Source organism: Teleopsis dalmanni, chromosome 2 (assembly GCF_002237135.1).
Source record: "Teleopsis dalmanni isolate 2A chromosome 2, ASM223713v2, whole genome shotgun sequence".
Taxonomy (NCBI): Eukaryota; Metazoa; Arthropoda; class Insecta; order Diptera; family Diopsidae; genus Teleopsis; species Teleopsis dalmanni.
The window spans coordinates 199,864,655-199,886,914 of NC_051847.1; the positions used below are offsets into that span (position 1 = coordinate 199,864,655).

General features: G+C 28.8%; 2 protein-coding genes across 2 annotated transcripts; both read right to left on the reverse strand.

Annotated features, from left to right (window-relative positions):
- Positions 1 to 1,411: 1,411 nt before the first annotated feature.
- Positions 1,412 to 2,557, reverse strand: LOC119676545 (myb-like protein D). Its single transcript, XM_038087786.1, has 2 exons — positions 1,697 to 2,557; positions 1,412 to 1,637 (listed from the first exon to the last, which is right to left on the reverse strand). The coding sequence occupies exons 1-2, from the start codon at positions 2,555 to 2,557 to the stop codon at positions 1,440 to 1,442; spliced, it is 1,059 nt and encodes a 352-aa protein (XP_037943714.1). The 3' UTR covers positions 1,412 to 1,439.
- A 2,876-nt stretch (positions 2,558 to 5,433) lies between these two features.
- LOC119675125 (short-chain dehydrogenase/reductase family 16C member 6) lies at positions 5,434 to 19,217 on the reverse strand. The gene is made up of 7 exons (XM_038086314.1): positions 18,496 to 19,217; positions 9,239 to 9,397; positions 8,672 to 8,848; positions 8,503 to 8,575; positions 6,522 to 6,699; positions 6,001 to 6,126; positions 5,434 to 5,729 (listed from the first exon to the last, which is right to left on the reverse strand). Exons 1-7 carry the CDS (start codon positions 18,790 to 18,792, stop codon positions 5,642 to 5,644), a joined length of 1,098 nt encoding a protein of 365 aa, XP_037942242.1. The 5' UTR covers positions 18,793 to 19,217; the 3' UTR covers positions 5,434 to 5,641.
- Between the last annotated feature and the right edge of the window lie 3,043 nt (positions 19,218 to 22,260).

The following is a 22,260-nucleotide window of genomic DNA, read 5'->3' on the forward strand; positions in this document are numbered from 1 at the left end:
ACACAGAAATTGTTATATACTATATGACATACTTAGCAGGTTGTAATTATAGATACAGAATTCTAACCCATTAACATGTGCTCTACAATCCCTGTGAGAAGCACTTTGCCCGTGTATGATGTACGCAAGTACGACGCTCACATATTAAGTTATTTGTGGAACAGAAAGCTCTGGACTATTGGTAGAAGTATATGCACCCATGTTTGCTAGGAAGTCTGCTATTACATTGTCCTCATGTCCCGGTACCCACATAAGAGTAACACAGTTTCCCGATGCTATAGTACTGAGAAGTTGATGGACCTCTGCCTTAAAAAGGAAGCGGGTTTTCCCTTTTCACATAAAGGTACTATATCTCTATATACTGTAGATTGAAAAGAATAAGGGAATACAAAAAACATAAATTTGAGAAACCAAAATAAAAGGAAGAGTTGCTGATGCGGGTAAAGACCAAAGGTGGGTTTTAAATATGTTGTGGATGTATGTAGTATTATATTTGCAACCCAACCCAATTTTTTTTCTTAAATGTCATTTCAATTTTATTTTGTTGCATCAGAACCAGAATCTCAGTATTTGTTCAGTATTATTAATTCAGTATTGTCCTGTTTCTAGTCATATGGGACCCGCAATTCTGTTTTTGAACTGTCATTCCGTTGCTCATAGATGATCGATTAGTAAATATTTAGCATTTAATGATCTAGTCTATACCTATTGTCAATTGTTTTGACAAGAATACGATTTTCGATTTAAAATATATAAGTAAAGAATATTTTTTGGAGGTTGATTTGTTCTTGAGAAGAATGAGTATCAATTCAGGGTATGTTTCCAGAAAGTATGTGTAGACTCTAGAGTAGTGAACGTAAGAGCCTAGATATTTGATCCAATGATCGTTTTTATTGAATCGAAATTCTTAAAGCCTTCTTAGAGACCTCAAAAATATATTTTTTATTGGAAATATAAATATTTTTATGATCTCTTTCTTTTATCGAGTTATTGTAAAATATACTGATGCAAACATTTTTCTCGATAGTTATACAAATCATAAACAAATCTTTCTTTTCAAATTGTCCATTCTTTAAAATATTATCAGTTCTTGTATTATTTGTTTTCGTTGAAACTAAATATTAATATCGTTTAAATTAATAGAGAGTGAGGAAGAGTGGGACTAAAAGAGAGAGAGAGAAAAAGAGAAATAAACATTTTCTGCTATTGAATTTTATTTTTGAATTCTTAATAATTAACAAAATACAATTAAAGAGAGAATCTATAAATTTCAAAGTAATGGGTGATAAAAAACAAATTTTTTATGTTTAATCTCTGTATTGACATATAACATACATCAAAAAGAAAGCTACAAGATACACAGAAATTGTTATATACTATATGACATACTTAGCAGGTTGTAATTATAGATACAGAATTCTAACCCATTAACATGTGCTCTACAATCCCTGTGAGAAGCACTTTGCCCGTGTATGATGTACGCAAGTACGACGCTCATAGTGCCATGTAAAATGAAACGGGCATTGAAAAATCATAAGAAAACCATTCGAACAGAAATAATAATATTCACAATTCCGTGGATGTGGTATAAAATCATAAACTCCTTGGCGACATTGTAGACGTACGGGACGAATTAACTACCAATGATAAGAAATATTAATTCAAAAAATAAATATTAAGTACTACTAAAATTTACCGGACAGTTAACATTCTCGCTGCGTTCACATTTTCCAGTATCCGGATTGAAATACATATGCCGTTGGCACATCATAGGTATAGCGATGCCATTATAACAAGTATAATATGTAGCACATGAATCTGGATTAGCTATATTAAACATATTGCTAAGACCATACAACAAAGGACATTGCGGTATTTCCTTTGGAGTATTCTCAATAGTGTTGCCAAGAGAATTTCCACTCTGTCCAATAAGTCCTGCACTATTTGATAAGAATTGTGCAAAATTTGAAGAAATTATATTTGGTACATTGTTCGAATTTACAGCCAAACTAGATATTATAACATTCGGAGCTTGATGATTAAACCCATTATTAAGTAAACTATTACTCGTTGTTGAAAGTATGCCACCAGAACTCTGTTTATTGCTATTTGTGAATACAGTATTAACATTTTCATTATTAACAGAAGAAAGTTCATTATTACTATTGATCTCATTCACATTATTATTTACTAATATTTGTATTTCAGGTACATCGGTTACAAAATTGATATTAAATAATCCATTATCTATACTAGTACCACTTATGACTACACCTTCATTAGGTTCAATATCCTCAATATCCGTTTCAATAGCACACACCACTGCATCAGGATCATCGCAATTTCCTTCTTTCTCATTAAAATAATTATCATCGAGACATTCACCCTCAAATGAATCATCTCCATCACAAAATATATATCTTGAGCAATCCGTTTGACTTGCGACAAATGTATTGAATGTCTCTGGATCCTCGCATTCCAAAAAGATATTGGCCTCTATGAAAATGCTTTTCAAAACTAACAAAACTGTAGTAAATTGCAAAAATTTATTAAACATTTTTTTTTATTTTTTCATAGCAAACGGACGATAGTTATTTAAACGACAAATTCAAAAAATTGACTGAATTTCATACCTCAGAATTCATCTTTACAATCACGATTTTATTTTTTAGCAATTTTACACATATTTTTATCAAAAATTATCAGTTCTTGTGAATTTTTATCGATTGTCTTTAGTTCTATTCTTTGTTTTTAATAATAGCTCTTAAATTTAGTGTACAAAAATATTTACTAATATTTTTTTAACAATATCTCTATAAGATTTTGATTTGAAATTAAAAACAGATGGGCGATATGCTGATAGTATATTTTTAGATGTAAGAAAATTGGGTCTAAACGCTCAAGGCAATCAATATCTCTTTGACTGTGTTTGTAGTTTGCGTAAGTTCACTATTAAATATTGAATCCATCTTAAAATTTAATAAGAATGTTTAACGAGGTATTTCCAAAATATTTTTACTTAGCTAAACTTTCTCAAGACACTCTTCTAAAACAACTAGAACACTAAAAAACTGAAATCAGACCTTGATGTACTGTTGGATTAAGATGATTTAAGTATAAAGATATTTAAGCGTAAATTTTAACTGAAACAGATTAACAACTTAAAGAGTATCCTTGAAATAAAAAAGTACATTATCCGCTGAATATATATTCTACTCTAGTATTAGCTTTGAAAACAACTTCAAAAGCAATATGTATATAAAAAATCTTGAAATAAATGAGAAGCTTTGAATGTGAAAAAATGAACTCTAGAAAAATGTATTTAAGCTGATGAAAATTAATTTACAACACATAAAAAGAACGTATATCTAATTTAGATTTAATTTAAAAATAAATTACTAATTTAGCCATTCAGATATAGGTCCATAGCATTTTGTTTAAAAATGATCTTTTATAAATCGGTAACTCTATAAATGATTGATCACTTTTTACATATAACTGCACATATTAAACTATTAAAAGTAGTGTGAGTTTAAAAATTTTTTATTAATTCTGGTTTATTGAAATCACCCAATGATTTAACATAACCTCAAAATACAATGACATTATATCGCATGATTATGGTTACCAATTCACATTGACCATGTAATCGTTAACATTTAATCATTATCATCATTTGGATTTACAGCTCACAGTGAGTTTTGGTTTGTATAACAATTTACCTTCAAGTGGATGGGGCCTCAGGGTGTCTCACCTTCTTTACATCATCTTAGTGGTTGTCCCTCTTCTTTTTTCCGTTATATGATTGTCCGTTTCTATATGTCTGATTGTCTGATTATATGTCTAAGATTCACTTCAATATTTTTGGATTTAACATATCCAAATATATATATTTCCTTCTGTACTTCTGTTTCACCAAAAATGTTTCATAAACCTTTCTTTTAAATCTCTATACCGATTATGTATTATCTTTTCTTAAAGTGAACGTTTCTAAATCATAGCATAGGGCTGTGTTAAAAGTTAATACATTCTCAATACTATGGAGTTATTAACAACAACTATTACTTTCGTAATACTATTTCTGATTTGTGAGTGCTGTCGTTACTACGTATATAAAAAGTAAGTTAAAAATTTATGGAACCACATTAGAAAAGATTAATCTGTGATTTACCCTGGATTAATGCCTTTGTATCTGTAACGTTACGCTATAGATTTTTGTTTTAAATATACCCTGTTTTAATGTTATTGTTGTGGCCCGCGAGAATTATGCAGTTCCTTTAGAGGGTGGTAAATGGCACTTGGTCGTCGAAATTAACGAATGTCTTCGGGATGTATTCCCGGTTGTTCTTAGTATCCACCTGTTTTACTGATTACTTTACTTTAGATTAGTTTCATGATTGAGTGTTTACTAAAGAATTTCAATGTTATGCAGATTCATTACTCACGCAGCGCTATCGGCATCACTGTAACCAATTTATATTTTTTTTTTTTTTAAAGAAGTTTTTAGAACATTAGTGAACTACAACAACAAAAATTCATTCTTATATTATTTTAATTAATTGTGTTTTTTGCTGACCATACAGCTTTTTCGAGTATTTCCAAATACCCATCATCAGTGGTCTTGGAAATAATTCTAGTATTTAATTATTTGTAAATAATTTTTTGAGACTGCAAATACCAGGAATCTTGCTCGAGTCCTGCCAAATTTGAAGCTCAGAGTCAGCGTACCTTAACCAACTGACCCAAAGCCGTACTTTACTTTTATGTTCGCACATTTTTCTGGAGTTTTGTTCAATTACTGTCAAAATTTTATTTACAAATTCACTTGCTGTGTTTATATTACAACGGAATCATAAACTAGCTGTAGAATATTTGAATTAATTAATTATATTTTTATTTTTAATTGTTAAATTTCAATACTATTCCTTTTTTTTGTTTTTTAAGAATTTTGTAGAATTTCCAATATCACTTTCTAAATAATTTTTTGAAATTATCAAAAAAATGTTTTTTTTAAAAACTGCAGCTTTGATACTTGTCAAAGCTTTCTCATCCTTTTGGTAGGGACTTATGGATCACATTATCACTATACTCCCTCCATTAAAATTCAATTTTAAACATAACATTATGAGTGTAGTAAAATATTTTTCAATTTTTTAGTTCATTTCATTTATTTCACTTACAGGCTATTTTTAAATATTAAATATATTTATTCGAATATATTTTTGATAATATTTACTTTACATTAATTTCATTCAGTATTTGTATAAATATTAAATCAGATTTTATTACCAATCATAAAAACTTAATTTAATTTCATAAAATAATTTATTGTTGTTCTGGAAAATAATGTTGTTAAGTACAACAACAAATTAATTAATACTTTATAATAAATTTAATGTAATTTGTTTTTATTTTCTTTGTTTGTGTGTTTACATGATGACATTTAATTATTAAACTTATTATGCAAAATTATGATAAATAATATAAACAATATTTTAATACAAAAGCTGACCATTGATGAAAACATGAACGTTAAAATAAAAAAAAAGTATTTAAAAATAATTAAAATTAAAAACAATCAGCAGATTTTAATGACTTGAACGAGAGGCAGTCACACAAAATCCAGCTCCAATACCACGACTCACTTCCAATAGAATAAATGCGCACTCCTCACATCGAAATTATAAAACTTCAACAGCATATAATCCTGCCATTTGGTTGGTAATAATCTGTAAAAAAAATTTCAATATTAAAAACTATAATATAATAATATATATAAAAGCACTGTTAGTTTATAAAAATGGAAACAGATATTGAATAATTAAAATTTAACACTTTTACAGTTTTGTGTCTTTTATTGTGGTTGCATAGAACAAGCACGGCATGTAACAATTTAATTTAATTTTTTAAAAAATTGTAAAAATAAAATATTTATATTTTATATTTTTTTATTAAAATATATACACATACATATATAACATATACAACTTCCACACTCACCTCAGTATCCAGACGGATAGAGCGAATATTTTTGGCACGTACACCATTCGATGGTTCAGCATGACACCTTTAACGATTTTTTCCGCTACATATACTGTGGGCAAACCAGGATAGCTGCTGGATATGCTGTACAAGTAGTTGGTGGAAATGTTTGCATGTGGTACGAGAGTATGGCACGTATTTTTCATGGGTCAATTGTTGCGGATCAGTCGTTGATTGTCATGTAATGAATATTAAAGGAACAAAGAAAAAATTTAATTTTTTTTACAATTTAAAATAATTAACAAATCAATTAAATGGATTTTTTTTTTGTTTTTTTGATTATTTTAACTTTTGTTACAATTTTTACTTTGTGCTGCATATATTTTTTATTATGGAAACGTGATAACATTCTAAATGAATGCGAAATAACATTATTGCAATTGGGACCTGCAAGTGGCACACGTCTCATATGCACAATATAAAAATTAATAACACATATTTTTATTATTAAAATATTTTATTATTTTAAATTCACTTACCCAGCATCGTTTAATAAGTGCAAATCGCCACTGGTTTTCATCAGATACGTATTTGCGGTTGTTGTGCGTACATAATCAGAATCTGAAAGTCGAAGTTCTGCACGCAAAGACTCCATGAAACCCATAATGCCATACTTTGTTGCGCTGTAAATGCCAGCTCCAGGTAAGGGTACTAGACCTAATTAAAAAGGAGACAAAAAAAAAAAGAATTAAACAAATTACATCAAAACTTAATTGATTGAAATAATAAAACTGTATAATATAATTTAAACTTATTTAAGCAGATACTAACATTGTTTTATTTGAAGCACTTATGCAAGGTGTACGTTCCAGCCCATTTTAGAAAACGACTGGCTCACATATGTATACTCCAAGAATTGAGCTTTTTGTTACGTTAATGCACAAGCGCGGATAAAAACACATTGCCAATTTCTTTCACAAGTTATCAAATTTTTATCTACACTATTCTACACTATAAACAAATTCAAATGAGCTTCAAATAAAACACGGCTATTATTTAAGCACTGCAATCGGCCACTCTGTGCTGAGGTCAGTTATCTTTAAAACTAAAGTAAATGGACTGGTTGACAACTCTAATAGTCAATAAAAAGAAGTGACTATTTATTATATAATAACAACTGGCTAAGATAATAATAGAATAAGACATTAGCCTATTAGCTAAGACAACGGCTAATACCTACCATCGAATACATATACGCGAACAAACTGAATAAATAATTACAAGGTATCGAAAACATAAACATATCAAATTATGTTTGTGTTGAAAAAATATGAAAAATATGAAAATATGAATATGCGCCGAAAAAACATGCCTGAAAACCGATGGATCCAAATGTACTGCCGTCTTTGAAGACAAATGAGTCAAATATCTTTAAAGATATTTTGCGTGCATATCTTGAAAATATAGTGGATGTATTCAATATCTTGCATAGTGTCCGCATTTAAATAAAAATTTGCAAACTTAATCTAGTTTACTAATTTTTTTAATTCATACCTTTAAAGTTATTGTGCTTTCATATCTCGAAAAGACTAATTTGCTATTTCATTTTTATTTAAATCATTTTTATTTAAATCATTTTTATTTAATTTTCATTTTATTTTCATTTTATTTTTATTTTATTTTTATTTTATTTTTATTTTTATTTTATTTTTATTTTTATTTTATTTTTATTTTATTTTTATTTTATTTTTATTTTATTTTTATTTTATATTTATTTTTATTTTTATTTTTATTTTATTTTTATTTTATTATTTTATTTTATTTTTATTTTATTTTTATTTTATTTTATTTATTTTTATTTTATTTTATTTTATTTTATTTATTTTATTTTTTATTTTATTTTATTTTTATTATTTTATTTATTATTTTATTTTATTTTTTTTTTATTTTTATTTATTTTTTATTATTATTTTTATTTTATTTTATTTTTATTTTATTTTTATTTTATTTTATTTTTATTTTATTTTTATTTTATTTTTATTTTATTTTTATTTTTATTTTTATTTTTATTTTATTTTTATTTCTCTTTACCAAGTATACTCAATGTATGCCGTTGTTTGTCTCATGATATCGCCGAGTTCCCAAACAGTTTTGAAATTAATGTCTTCAGAACAATTGAAGGAACTGGAGAAAGAGCAATAGAAAGAACAATTTCTCTAAACTGCAAAATGTTATAAAAACCATTTGTAGCAATTTTAGTGTGTTGTAACCAGACACATTTAAACGAGATTACGGTTTTGAGAGACGAAGTTATAAAACAATCCAAATATCAACAAAACATACTATCTAAGCATAGTATGCTATCAATAGCATACTATCTAAGTTAGCTACGTAATTTGCCTAGTCAAGATAAAATTAGACCTAAAAAAGCTAACAAATTAATCAATAACTTACAAATAAAATAGAATAGAATTATAGTTACAAAGCTTAACTAACTAAAATGCATACAAATAGTCTTACCAGATAATGCTGCAACTGCAACAACATGACCTGATTTTCTGGCCACCATCTTTGGTAGGAATTCTTTTGTAGTCTACAATATAAAGAATGAAATCGTATGTAAATCGTTTAATAAATCTTTTTAACATACTAAACAAAAAAAAAATCGTATGCAATAAACTGCACTTACCATAATATATGAACCCAAATTTACAGTGATAATGCGTTCGATTTCATCGCTTTTCAATTGTGGTGTAGATGTCATTGGCATTAATGATGCATTGTTGACTAAAATTTCCACTGGACCCAATTCTTTTTCAACCTTGACAGCCATTAATTGCAATTCCCTAGGAGAAGACACATCGGTCTAGTGTTGAAAATAAAAATTTACACATAAGCGAAAAACATAAGAACTGTGGTGGCAACACCAGCCACTATATCAGCAGCAGCGTTACAAGCAACCAAAATTATAAGTGCAAAGGTAGGATGAATGAGTAGGACAGAATGAGATTAATGCAAGTAAATTGAAGTGTTAACAAAAGAGTCAGAGTATGTGGCGTGCAAATTTGTGTTAAGTAAGTGGGTGTGAAGTGGCAACTCCAAATGTAGTGTAACAGCATTTGTGGTATGACTTGCATTACTACAATGGATTACTTTAAGCTCGTGGAACATGTTAAGCATGCTTGCAACTGCGGATACGTGTATGTGCATATGCGCATATATGAATGTGTGTATATATGTTATATGTAGTACTTACTTTATACGCTTTAGCCACGCAACGTGGCATGGTTTTGGTAATGAGGTCAACAGTTTCATAGCAACCTTTCGAATGCACATCGACAATCGCCAACTTACAGCCTCTTTTGGCCAATTCAATGGCAATTTCCCGACCAAGGCCACTACCAGCGCCAGTAACCTGTAAAACAAGAATAACAGCATTAAATATGAAGCCAAATTTAAGCCACAAAAAGAAAAAAAAAATTCGTTAAAAGTCATTTGTATATTTTAAAAATCTTGCAATGATAAAGAATCTATGTAATTTAATTTGCCAAAGAATGAAAAGTTGAAATAATTGCTCAGCTATTTTTATTGCTATTATTGTTGGTTTTGTATAAGTAGATCAAAGAGCAGAGAACCAACCATTGTGTAATTAATTACATTAAATTTGATAACAATGCATGACTTTACAGACAGACGAAACAAAAAACCACTGCAAACAATTTAACGCATATTTAAGCTCAATTAATTTTTCGAACTGTGCCAAATTGCGCCAAATTGTTTATTGTATTTACTATATATATATATATAGGTAAGTATTCCACTCGCAACTACAGTGGGTAACCGTTATAAATGTCTAATGGTATTCGGACAAAATTTGACTTTCCATTGAAGTGGGCATACCAAACCCAATTAAATACTAAACGCTACTAGTATGGAGTTTTTAATGATGTCCAATGACATCACAGCCGTGGGCATTGATTTGTCAAATATAGTGAATACCACAACCAAAAAAAAAACATAATAATAATGTGAATATAAAAAAAAACACCATACTGGATGGATGTATCTCAAATTGCGTTCACTGTAGCTACGCGCTTTTATGCAATAAATATAAACAAATTCAATTTGTTTACTTTGTTTTAGTATTTTTTGGCTTTCAATAATAATTAAGCTTATGTTGACCCCTGCACGCTAACCGAATTGACCGTAATTATTGTTTTATTGACATTTTAACTTAGCCGCTCACAGTTCCACGCCAAAAGTATCTACAAACTTTAATGCTGCGATGAAGTGCAATTCAAATAATTTTTTTTTTTTTTAATTTTGTATAGTTAGTCATTTCATTTATTCAATTGTGTTTTTCATTTAATATACAACAGAAATAAAAAAAAAAAATATTATCTTATTGCTGCTATTTGTTTCGCTGTAATTGTGTAATTTAATAAACAATATTTCAAGCGCAGTCATTTACATAAACTCCCTACCCTTCACTCTTTTCATCTTTACGCTTTCAGTGAATTTATTTTATTTAAGCATATTTATAGGCATATTGTTTACTTAATAAAATTTTTTTTTTATCGTTAAAAGATTTAAAAATGTAAATGGCGGAGAATCAAATTATTTTAAATGTAATTTAAATTTTATTGAGAAAATTATTACTGAAAAATCTGTTTGTATATTTTTTATTCTTATTTATTATTTATTTATTCTTTTTCATTTTTATTGTGTAATAATTCAATTGCATTTTATATTCATTGTAACTTTGACTATGAACTTACAACAATAATTGATTTAGTTGTCAGCCGGAATAATAAACATATTATTGCATTAATTATAAGAAGATTTAAGTATCAACTTTATCAATAATAATAAATGAAAACAGGTGGAAACATTAGATTTTGCAATATCAAATGTCATATCTAGTATTATATTACGCTTACGCATAGATTCTAAACTAACAGAAGCAACCTCAGCAGTTGCTGAGCTAAATTGCACAAATATTTAGTTTGAAACAGCACAATAGGCCTGTGGGTTTCCCTGGGATCGCTGGTATAACCTAACTTAACCTAGTTTGAGACAACAATCAGCACCTAAAACAGATACATAGACTTTTTGCTAAACATCATTATCGCAATAATCTTTCTCATTCCAAATGTAAATCATGAAGAAATGTCAAATATGCAACGTAATATGAAAACGACACTTATAGATAATATATCTAATTACATAATCCCAAATACTAATTTACAAACTGGTACTTCGCCACAAAGGTTTCCAATAGAGAAATGTTCTGGCAGTGGCGGCGCTATGCGATATCGGCGACCACCGACGGCCTCGCGCCCGCAGGTGCTCTTAATGAATATATTGAGAAATTTGGTTTCATATATAGCATTAATCATATTGGAAGTATATCCGAATGTTTATATAGTAACCAGAATAATGTTCACAGTTGCAGTCAGTACAGCGTCTGCGGAAAGAAGCTTCTCAAACTTAAAATTGATTAAGACCTACTTGAGAAGTATGATGATCCAAGAGAAACCATCTCTATTAGCAAGTCTATAAACTGAAGCGAAAATAGCAGCAAATTATGATATATGTTCTTTTTAAAAAAAATTAAGTGAGGCCAAAAGTAGGAAAATTTATTTATTTTAATTTGTGTTTATTTTAATTTAATTAGCAATAAAACTTTCATGCATTCTTCATCGTATTAGTGAATGTAACTTATTTACTTTAATACCTGGGTAATAAAAGGGGCCCCACAATTCGGATGTCGCCGACGTACAGAGTTGGTCTAACTCCGCCACTGTGTTCTTGCACTTAATCAACATTCTCGCTTTATAGCATCTATTATTTTATATCAAAATAATGTACAAATATTGAACTGAATGCTTAAGCAAGCTTCAAGAGTTCCAATAGATTTGGGTAAAAATATAACAAACATAAAGGAGTCACCTATAAGAAAATTATAGTTACAGTTTTTAGTAATTAGACATAAATGTTGTGAATAGTCCAAAATATACAATATATACTCAACTATGATCCAAAACAGTAACAGTCGTGCTGATACCATTATTTGTCAGAGTCCTGAACTAAAATCAAAGACCTTCGTAAATAACAGACAAACACCTTATTTACACGTAAATACCATCGAATACTGATTCAGCCCGACCATCGTCCGATTTTAAGCCGAACCGAGTTTACAACAAACCAGTTTTGAACAAAAATTTTTTTTAACCGAAAAGAATTTTCAACTAAGCAGATTTTGAACTGAACTGGTTTTAAACCTGCACCTCTGAATTTACGATGTTATTGAACGCACTATCAACTGAACTGATATTTAATCAAAATCTTTGAATTGTTAGTGTAATTGAACTGACCCTCGAACCCAACAACTATTGCTTTGTAAATTCTACTATGAATAATATATTAATTGGCATTTTTAATTAGTAGTCACAAATAATATGCGGTAATATTAACTAGTAATAACAACTTGTAATAGCAACTAGTAATAGCAACTAGTAATTTTAAGACGTAAGGCCTATTGGCCTAAGTGGATCCCCCTGGGATCGCCGGTATAACCTAAATACTAACTAGTAATATTAACTGGTAATTTTAACTTGTTATATTAACTATTAATATTAACTAGCAATATTAACTAGTGCTATTAACTAATAGCATAATAGCTAGTAATATTAACTTAACTAGTTATGATTAATAATAATAACTAGTAATATAAACCAGTAATATTAATTAATTTTAACTATGAATATTAACTATAAATATTGACTTGCAACAATTAATTGTAAAAAATACATAATTAACAATTACGTAAAATTAACTATTGATATTAACTATCAGTAATAACTATATAATATTAACTATTTATTATAAAAACCATACATAAAATATACGCTATATATAATATATGTCAATTCTGTAAAATATGTAATAAAATTATATACAAATATTTAAAAAATAATTCTAAATTTTTTGAAAAGAAAATTTATTTGTTTATTGTATGTAAATGAAATATAAAACTTTACATCATTAAAATGCTAATTAAAAATTTAAATATAGTCACTAAAAATTACTCAAATGAAGTATTTGAGTCACCCAAATACTTTAAAAGAAATCGAGAGCTGTTTTTCGACGTCACTTCTCGACTTATTCATTTTAGCATTAAATATTAAATATCATGAATAATAAATACATTTAAAAAAAATTATAGCTTTGAGTTTTTACAAAAAATTGCAAAACAAAAAAAACAGTAATTTAATTTAAACACAGCACGTTCTAAAAAAACAAAACTAAAAAAATCTAAAAATCACATACCAAAACATGATCTTTGAGACAAATATATAAGATATATTTATAAAAAAATTCTCAATATTGTATGTACTAAAATATGAAAATATCTAAAAGTTTTATTTATCTAGATACGTAAAAATGAAGTCATTTGTGAGGTTTTATTAAAAGATAATAAAAAAACATTCTTTTGTATCTTCGCTGCTGCGAATGTCAATAGATAAATATTATTTTAATCTGTTAATTATGCTAATGAGGCTGGTACGGCACATTAATTATAAATTACAAAAATAAAAAGAAACACACCACGATTGTATATTTATAAACAAATAAGAATTGCATTGTTATTGGATTTTTATGATAAATTCTTAAAATATTTTAAATACCTTTTCAGATAACTCACAATTCTTTTTTATACAAGTTGGAGACTGTATGTCTCCCTTTTAGATTAAAGCAATACTAGAAAAATGTTTATATAATTTAATTCAAATGTATAAGCATTTAATTTAAATTTATAAATTAAAAAAATAACTTATAATGATTAAAATGACAGTATAAACTCCTATAGAATGTATTTCTGCAGCCTAAATTAAAAGTTGGTTAACTGTTTTGTTGGAATCAAGTACTGTGTTATACATCAAAGTGAGGTTATCAGAAAAATAAATATGGTGAACTTTATCTTATGCGAAGTAAGAAACTAATTCATCAAAAGAAAAGCAGCATTACGGACTCTATTCAAGACTAATGCTAATGGAGAAGTTTTATGGAACCTTTTCAAGATCAGTGTTCATATCACACAATTGAGAAGTTTCATGAACTCTCTTCAATACTAGTTCTAATATGACAAAACAATAAATTCTACACAACTTTTCCATTACGGACAGTCTTCCAGAACAATGCTTATATGACAAATACCATGAATTATAGAACATTAATTATAGATATGATGCTCAAACAGTTTAAGTTCGAACATTTGGATCTCACATATCAAATGTTCAAAAATTTTCGAGCTGATTAAGGATGTTCGATTCACTGAAACAACAGATTTGCTTCATATTATTTATGAAACGTAAATCAATCAACGTTCAATCTCAGTCACTTACTATAAAGATATATATTTACTAAAGACATATATAATAACTATAATGATAGTCACAGCTATTCTCGCAAAGATCATTTATATTTTAACCAAAATTAAAACTTATATTTTAAGTACTTCTGCAATATTGATAGTATTTAAGTAAAGGACCAATGAATATAATTGTCAATAGATGTACTCGCTACTTTAACTACACTTTACACTGTATTCCATTTATACAATATTTTTGCAATAAATACAGTTTTTACACCTGCATCTGATTACTAAAACACTTAATGTAGATATTTATTAAATAAAAATTGTTCCATTTGATACGTGAGCAATCATTTAAATGACATTAAAACAACAGTATTATATTTTGTTTTATACTCGTATAATTATAAAATTAACAAATAAATTAACTCACAAAAAAAATTGTAATTAAAAAAGTTACAAAGTTAAAATCACAAATACATCATCTGACCTTGAAGGTGTTCAGAAGATACATATTGTTTAGTATTCAAACTAACTACTAGATATTGAAGAAATTCAAAATATACGTGCTTTTTATGTTAACTAATATATATACATATATATATGCTTGCATATATGTACATCCAATAGTTATATACCTATATATATCTATAAATATACATACGAAACAAAAAGAATTGAAGATGAAATTGATAAAATTACAAAATTAATTATAAGAGTAAACAAATTTCCGGCAAAAAATTTTTGGCGCAAATTAAAAAAATAAACACAATATGTATAGATATAAAATATTTGTTCACTAAAAACGATTGAACTGGAAACGAAATATTAGAAAAAATATTTTTAAATATTTTGAAAAAAAATATAAAAAATTATTTAAAATTTTTACGTCGCGACCACACCCAATTCATAGCTGACAAACAGGCAAGCCACATTAAGAATGCAATTCTCATAATTGTTTAAAAAAAAAATTTTTTTTTTTTAATATTTCCATAAAGAAAATTAAATGGAAATTTCACTCACTTGCATGTCACATAGATTACCTTTTGAAGTTACAGAAAAATTCACATGAATGAAAGTCATAACCCAGGCAATAACCTGCATTGGATAGATAAGGCATGAGATAGTTACATACAATGTTTGCTAGATAGCAGCGTCACATAATTAGCCGAGTTAACGGCAAAATGCTAAGTAAATACATTCTGCTTAAGACACAAAAATATGCTAAGCCATGCAAAAATTTTATTTATTTAAGAAAAAAAAAAATCTTATCTTTGAGTGAAGAATTTTTTACTATAAACAAATACACGCAAAACGATATAAACAATCGACAAAGTCTATAAAAACAAAGGCCACGCATAAACAAATATTTTTTCACCGTCAACTTGACTTGTAGAGATATAAAATACATAAGATAGATAGATATATTATCTGAAAGCAAAATTTAAATAAACACAATAAATTCTAAATCATCTTTCTTGATGTGTTAAAAGAAAATATTTGTGATTAGGTCAACAAGCATACCCCTATCTCTACTATAATTATAAAATATTTATATATGATAAATATACATACATATATTAATATATGCATTAATTGAAATTGATTGTATAATGTCGTATAAAAACTAAACAAACTACTTACAGTTAAATTTAAAATACGCACTGTTTATATATTTAACAAACATATATACATATATATATGCTTATTTATAAGCAAAAAAAATATACTACTAACATAAATATCTAGTACCCTATAATCAAAACTGATATTATCTGAAGCACAATACAAGGAATTGACTACAATGTAAAAAGGATCATGTTTATATATATATGTATATATCAGTTTTGATTATTGAGTGCCAGATATTTGTTTTTTTTTTTTGGCAGTATCTTTTTTCTTTTTATAAAGATATATATTATACATATATTTGTTAAATATATAAATATATATATAAAATATGAAATATATGGCCTGAGTATTCGCGTGAATACGCTTATAATACAATCTAACTTAACCTACATAGACCAGTGAATATAAATACAACTTTAATGAACAAATTTATTATATTTAAAATATTAAGAAATCATTTTAATATTTTACAATACTAAGATTTTGTAGTTATCTGTTAATCACAGTCCTCAGGTAATAGAAATAGAATTTTCCTAAAATATTAACATAAACAGCTTTAAGTACGTTTGACTACATTGAATATTTACTCTTTCACTATTCTTTATAGGAATATATATAGAGCAGTGATTTACGATATATGGGACTTTAAAATTGTAAAAATTGGCTTAAAAACAAGAACAAATATTACTTCAAGAACCACAGATAAAGAGAAAACGATATAGTGAGGGAGTGAAAAAAAGACAGATAGAGATACATAAAGAGAGAGAAAGATATACAGATAGAGAGAGAAAACAAGATATATAAATAGAGAGAAATAAAAAGATATACAGATAGAGAAAGAGAGAAAAAGAGAAAGAGAAGGGAAGTTATACAGATAGAGAAAGGAATGTATACAGATAGAAAGAGATTATATACAGATAGAAAGTGATATATACAGATAGAGAGAGATATATACAGATAGAGAGAGGAAGATAAATAGAGAGATACATATAGAGAAAGATATATAGATAGAAAAAGAAAAATATACACACAGAAAAAGAAATATATACATATAAAAAGGGAGATACACATAGTGAGAGACATATAGATAGAATGAGAAAGATATACAGATAGGAAGAGATATAGATAGAGAGAAAGAAGAGGTATAGATAGAGAGAGAAGAGGTATAGATAGAGACAGAACAGATATAGATAAAAAAAGAAGAGATGTAGATAGACGAAAAAGAGATATGGGTAGAGAAAGAGAAAAGAGATGAGTAGAGAAAGAGAGAAAAGAGTTGTGGATAGAGAGAGAATATATGTAGATAGAAAGAGAAGAGAAATGGATAGAGAATGAGAAGAGTTATGAAAGAGAGAGAGAGGGAAGAGATTCATAGAGAGAGAAGAGTTCCATAAAAAAGGGAGACAAGGGATTCATAGAGGGAGAGAAGAGATTCAAAAAGAGTGAGAGAAGAGATTCATAAATTGAGAAAGAAGTGATTCATAAAGAGAGAGAAGAGATTCATAAAGAGAGAGGAGAAGAGATTTATAAAGAGAGAGAAAGAGAAGAGATTCGTAAAGAGAAAGAAGAAATATATGAAGTTAGGGAGAGAAAGAGAGAAAAGAAATGTATGAAGTGAGGGATAGAAAGAAAGAGAGAGAGAGAGAGAGAGAGAGAAACAGAGATAGAAAGAGAGAGAGAAACAGAGATAGAAAGAGAGTGAGAAACAGAGATAGAAAGAGAGAGAGAAACAGAGATAGAAAGAGAGAGAGAAACAGAGATAGAAAGAGAGAGAGAAAGAGAGAGAGAAACAGAGATAGAAAGAGAGATAGAAACAAGGAGATAGAAAGAGAGATAGAAACAAGGAGATAGAAAGAGAGAGATATAAAGAAAAGACAGACAGAAAAGAAGAGAGATAAAAAGAAAGAGAGAGATATGGGTAGTAGACAGACAGAGATATAAAGAGAAGCAAATACAGTGAGAGCGGAAAAAAAGCTAGGAAAGGGCAGATAGCGAAAGACATAGAAAGAGTCAGAAGTAGTTTTAGTAGACAGACAGAGAGAAATAAAGTAAGAGACAATATCTACAATATCTTAATAATTACAAACTTATTTGTAAAGTAAACAAATAATATTGACTTTTAAACAACATGCCTATGAACATTTCACAATAAACAATAAAACATTGATATTATATATGGAAGAAATCCTAAGTTTTTTTTTATTTGTACTTCATAAAGCATACTTATTTGGATGCAACGCTTATGCTTACTTCCTTATACTTATTTCCTGTTTATCTTACGAAAAAAAAAGTACACATTTTTGCACAATTTTGTCAAGCAACTTTTTTAGTTGAAATTTTTTGCATTTATATAATTGCAGTTTTTCTTAATCCGAGATACTTAATATGAGTAGGACTTATATGTACTTATATCAATCGATGTGCATAGCCATGTAGTCTGCGTGACTCCACTTGACTTGTATATAATAAAACCAGTTGCTTAGTAGAAATAAAAAAAAACTTACTAAAGCCACTTTACCGCTCACATCCTTTTCTTTTTGTCCTAAACCAAATAAGAAATCAAGGAAATGTTTGAGGGAGACAGCGAATAAAATGACTGGCAACAACAATAAAAACAGAAATTGTTTCAAGCAAAATATGCGGCGTGCTGTTTCGTCATTGTTGCGGGGACGTCCTGGTGTAATCACCGTCGTAGTACTGCTATTGGGCAGCTGCCGTACGGGGGCTACAGGTGCATCATTCGGCACTTGCTGTTGTGTTGTTGTGCGCGTAATCGTGGTTGTGGTAGCCGTTTCAACCATTATTAAATTTATTTATTTTTTTTCAAATTAATTACTAAAGATTTCCAATAATTAAGTGTAATTAAGTATTTCAATAATTAAATAAACAGTTTTTTTTGTAGAGTAATATTAAGCACATAGCACACTTTTCCTCAAATAGCACAGAGAAAGAATATCAACAAAAACTGCAGTAATTATAAGATTTCACCTCTTTGAACTAAATTTTATATTTTTTCGATTAATCTTCTTTTCTTTCTATTTTCTCAGCACGTTTTCACACGCGTATACAATATGCGTTACTTCTCACCGCACGTCGCTAGGTTCGCCCACAATTCCGGCGTGTGTAACTGCGATTTTTATCTTACGAAAGTCACCAAAGACTGAACTAACAAAATCGTTTACCGATCATTTGAACCGCTCAAATGAGGCGTACCTCCAGCCAAAGCGCAGTCGTTTGTTTTGTGTGGAAGATTTGCCGAGCTTAACTCGTTTCACTGTGCTTTACTCAATAATTACTAGTGTTTCACACTCAAGTTTGCCGCTAACCATAAAAACAAGCACAGCAGCGGTCGATCTCCCTCCGCACTCGTGGGCAAGATGTTGTGTCTCTTATTTACTGCCGCATTTTCGAACTGTCGTTGCTGACTTAAGAAATTGGCAGCAACTTTTTGAGCTTAAAATGCATTTGGGCAACATTTGAGTGAAAACTCAAACAACTACTGCCGTCTGAGTGTAAACCCAAACAACTACTGCCGTTTGAGTATTTTTTCTAAGATACATCTTCTTCTGAGATTGTTTGAGTATTGTTAACAGATTTTTATCTAAGTTTTTATTGAAATTTAATATGAAAAAGTGTTGCGATAAGAAATCATAAACATTTGTGTAGGTTGTAAATGAAATTTAAAGATGCGTTGCGCTGAAAAACCAACCAAAAATAGTCTTACTAAGCAAATAAATAAATTATGTCATTAAATTTTTGGATGATTTAATTGAACTCTTGGAAGATTTTTTAAATCATGAAATTATTAGAAAAACTCAAAACTGAATTAAAACAATTAATTAACTAAATTAATTTTAACGTCCGTTTTAACCAAAGAAAGGTATTTTGAATAGTAGTAAATCACAAAAATAAAATTTTATTATTTTATTAATTTATTTATTTTATTGCCTACTGATGGTTCCAGAATGGAAGATGGCAGCGCAAGAGCAGGAATAATGGGGCCAAAATTCCGCAAAGCAATCGCAATGCGTAAAAATTGCTTCCATTTTTCAGGCAAAGATCCATGCCTTAGAGCTATGTGCGAGAGAATGCCTACTTTGGGGCACCATAGGTACCAAAATATGCATTCTTTCGGACAGCCAAGCAGCTCTAAAATCTTTAGCAAAATCCTCATTCCAATCAAAGTTGGTCTGGGCATGCTTTCAACTTCTCAATACTCTAGCATCGGAGAACTGTGTTACTCTTATGTGGATACCGGGACATGAAGGGCATGAGGACAATTTAATAGTAGACTTCTTAGCAAAGATGGGTGCATGTACTCCTACCATTAGTCCAGGGCGCTTCTGCGTGGTAACAAATAGTTTCACAAATAATATCAATAGGAGAAACAACATTTATTTGAACACTGCAGAGCCCAAACTGGCATGCAACAGTCAAAAAGATTCATTGATCCTGAACACATCAAAGTTGATGCTATCCTTGACCTTAGCAGAAACGACATTACAATCTACACTGAACTTATTACAAGACACTGTAGACTTAATTACCACATGAAGATTATAGGTGCGGTAGAAAGTGACTCCTGTCGACTCTGTCATGAGGAGAAGGAAACATTAGAATATATACTATGCAACTGCCCAGCGGCGGCAAAACGTAGACTCGACTACCTTGGAAGTGGGATCTTAGTCCCAAATCAAATAGGTAAAATTAAACCCATAGTAATTACAAGATTTATAAATAGTCTAGAATTGTCTTAGTTGGGCCTTTAGGCGCACAATAGATCTTTTAGGTCAATCAGTAGAGGAATCGAAGACTTAGATTTCGGTGACAATATCATCTTACTTCCGACAAAGCACATATTTAAAGCATTATAAATTATTAAAGTTCAGTCAAAGAACTGCTGATAACTCGAAAAACGATTATTTAAATTGCATTTTGTGCTGTCATAATTATTGCTGATATAAATAGTGCTATTATACAGCAGATATTTCACTAAGTGCGTTCATATAACCGTGTACGTAAACGCATAAAACCTTATGATGAGTACCCCTATCATATCTGATTAATATCAATAATCATAACATATAATAATTTTATTTATTTAATTAAATATAATTATTGAAACTATTGTTAGTGGTTCTTTCAGTTTCTTAGGCAAATTTTAGAAAACTACATATTATATAAAAATAGATGTTTAATAGAAAACAAAGACTAAATACGGCACATATGTATATAATTGGACAGTATATTAGGTAAACAAACACAGAAGCACTCAATTATAGAGAACACAATTTACAAAAAAATCTTAATTTATAGAAATAATATAATTATTTTAACACTAATATTTAATTTTAAAGAATTGGGACTGATTAAACACCCAACTCTGTTTACTTACCTTTCGTTTTTCTTCAATTTTACTTCATCGATAAGTTGATCCAACACTGCCACTACTACTAATTAATCTCGTTACAACTTAAAATAACGCGGCTCTATACAATCTGCTAATTATTTATTAAATTAATTATTTTGCACAATATTCACCAATGATCCATAAATGCTGAAAGAGCACCTGATTAATTTTATTTTACTTAATTTAATCGCTCTATTCTCACCTATTCTTCACCAATTGTGGAAGAAACAATATGTAGATAAGTCTGTTTTGTAACTCAGTATTTTCGTCATAAACTTCCGAAAGTAAATATTATTGTAACAGACTGATCCGAGAAACAAATGAAAACTTTTACTACTGACTTATATGCCATTGTGGCCATCTTATAAGACCATCAGACATATTTTTGTCATTATTGTTCGGTGAATAATTTTGTTGAGACATGTCTGATCCCTTATAATTACTTTCTGTCCTCCAATAATTACTATCACGATCTAAATCGGTCGACCAATCATTTCTATAGTTTTCTTGCGGCGAACAATAATTGGTTGAATCTTTTGGGCGTCTTCTTTCAAAAATATCAGAATATTTATTTACACATCCTTTGCCATCGCTCTTTAAATTCTGATCTGCAACATACTCATTTTCTAAACGTTGTTGATTTTGTCCTTGTATTGTCGAAAATCTTGTATTAGAATTCTTATTAGCATCTCTATTTCGATCTAACTTCAAAGGCCATTCATATTCAGAACCGTGTTCATCACGTTGTTGTGTCATAGAATACCTTTCGTTAGATTTTGCGCGATCATTTATAATACTTCTCTCACGATTTTGTAAGAACTCTTGTTGCTGTCGATATTGTTGGCGGCTCTTATTCTTA

Coding starts and splice junctions, on each gene's coding strand:
- LOC119676545 (XM_038087786.1), bottom strand. CDS start 2,557: ATGTTTAATAAATTTTTGCAATTTACTACAGTTTTGTTAGTTTTGAAA. Junction 1,638..1,696: donor GCGAGAATGTTAACTGTCCG/GTAAATTTTAGT, acceptor TATCATTGGTAG/TTAATTCGTCCCGTACGTCT.
- LOC119675125 (XM_038086314.1), bottom strand. CDS start 18,792: ATGGTTGAAACGGCTACCACAACCACGATTACGCGCACAACAACACAA. Junction 9,398..18,495: donor TGAGCGGTAAAGTGGCTTTA/GTAAGTTTTTTT, acceptor CTTGTTTTACAG/GTTACTGGCGCTGGTAGTGG. Junction 6,700..8,502: donor TGCAGTTGCAGCATTATCTG/GTAAGACTATTT, acceptor CTTTTTAATTAG/GTCTAGTACCCTTACCTGGA.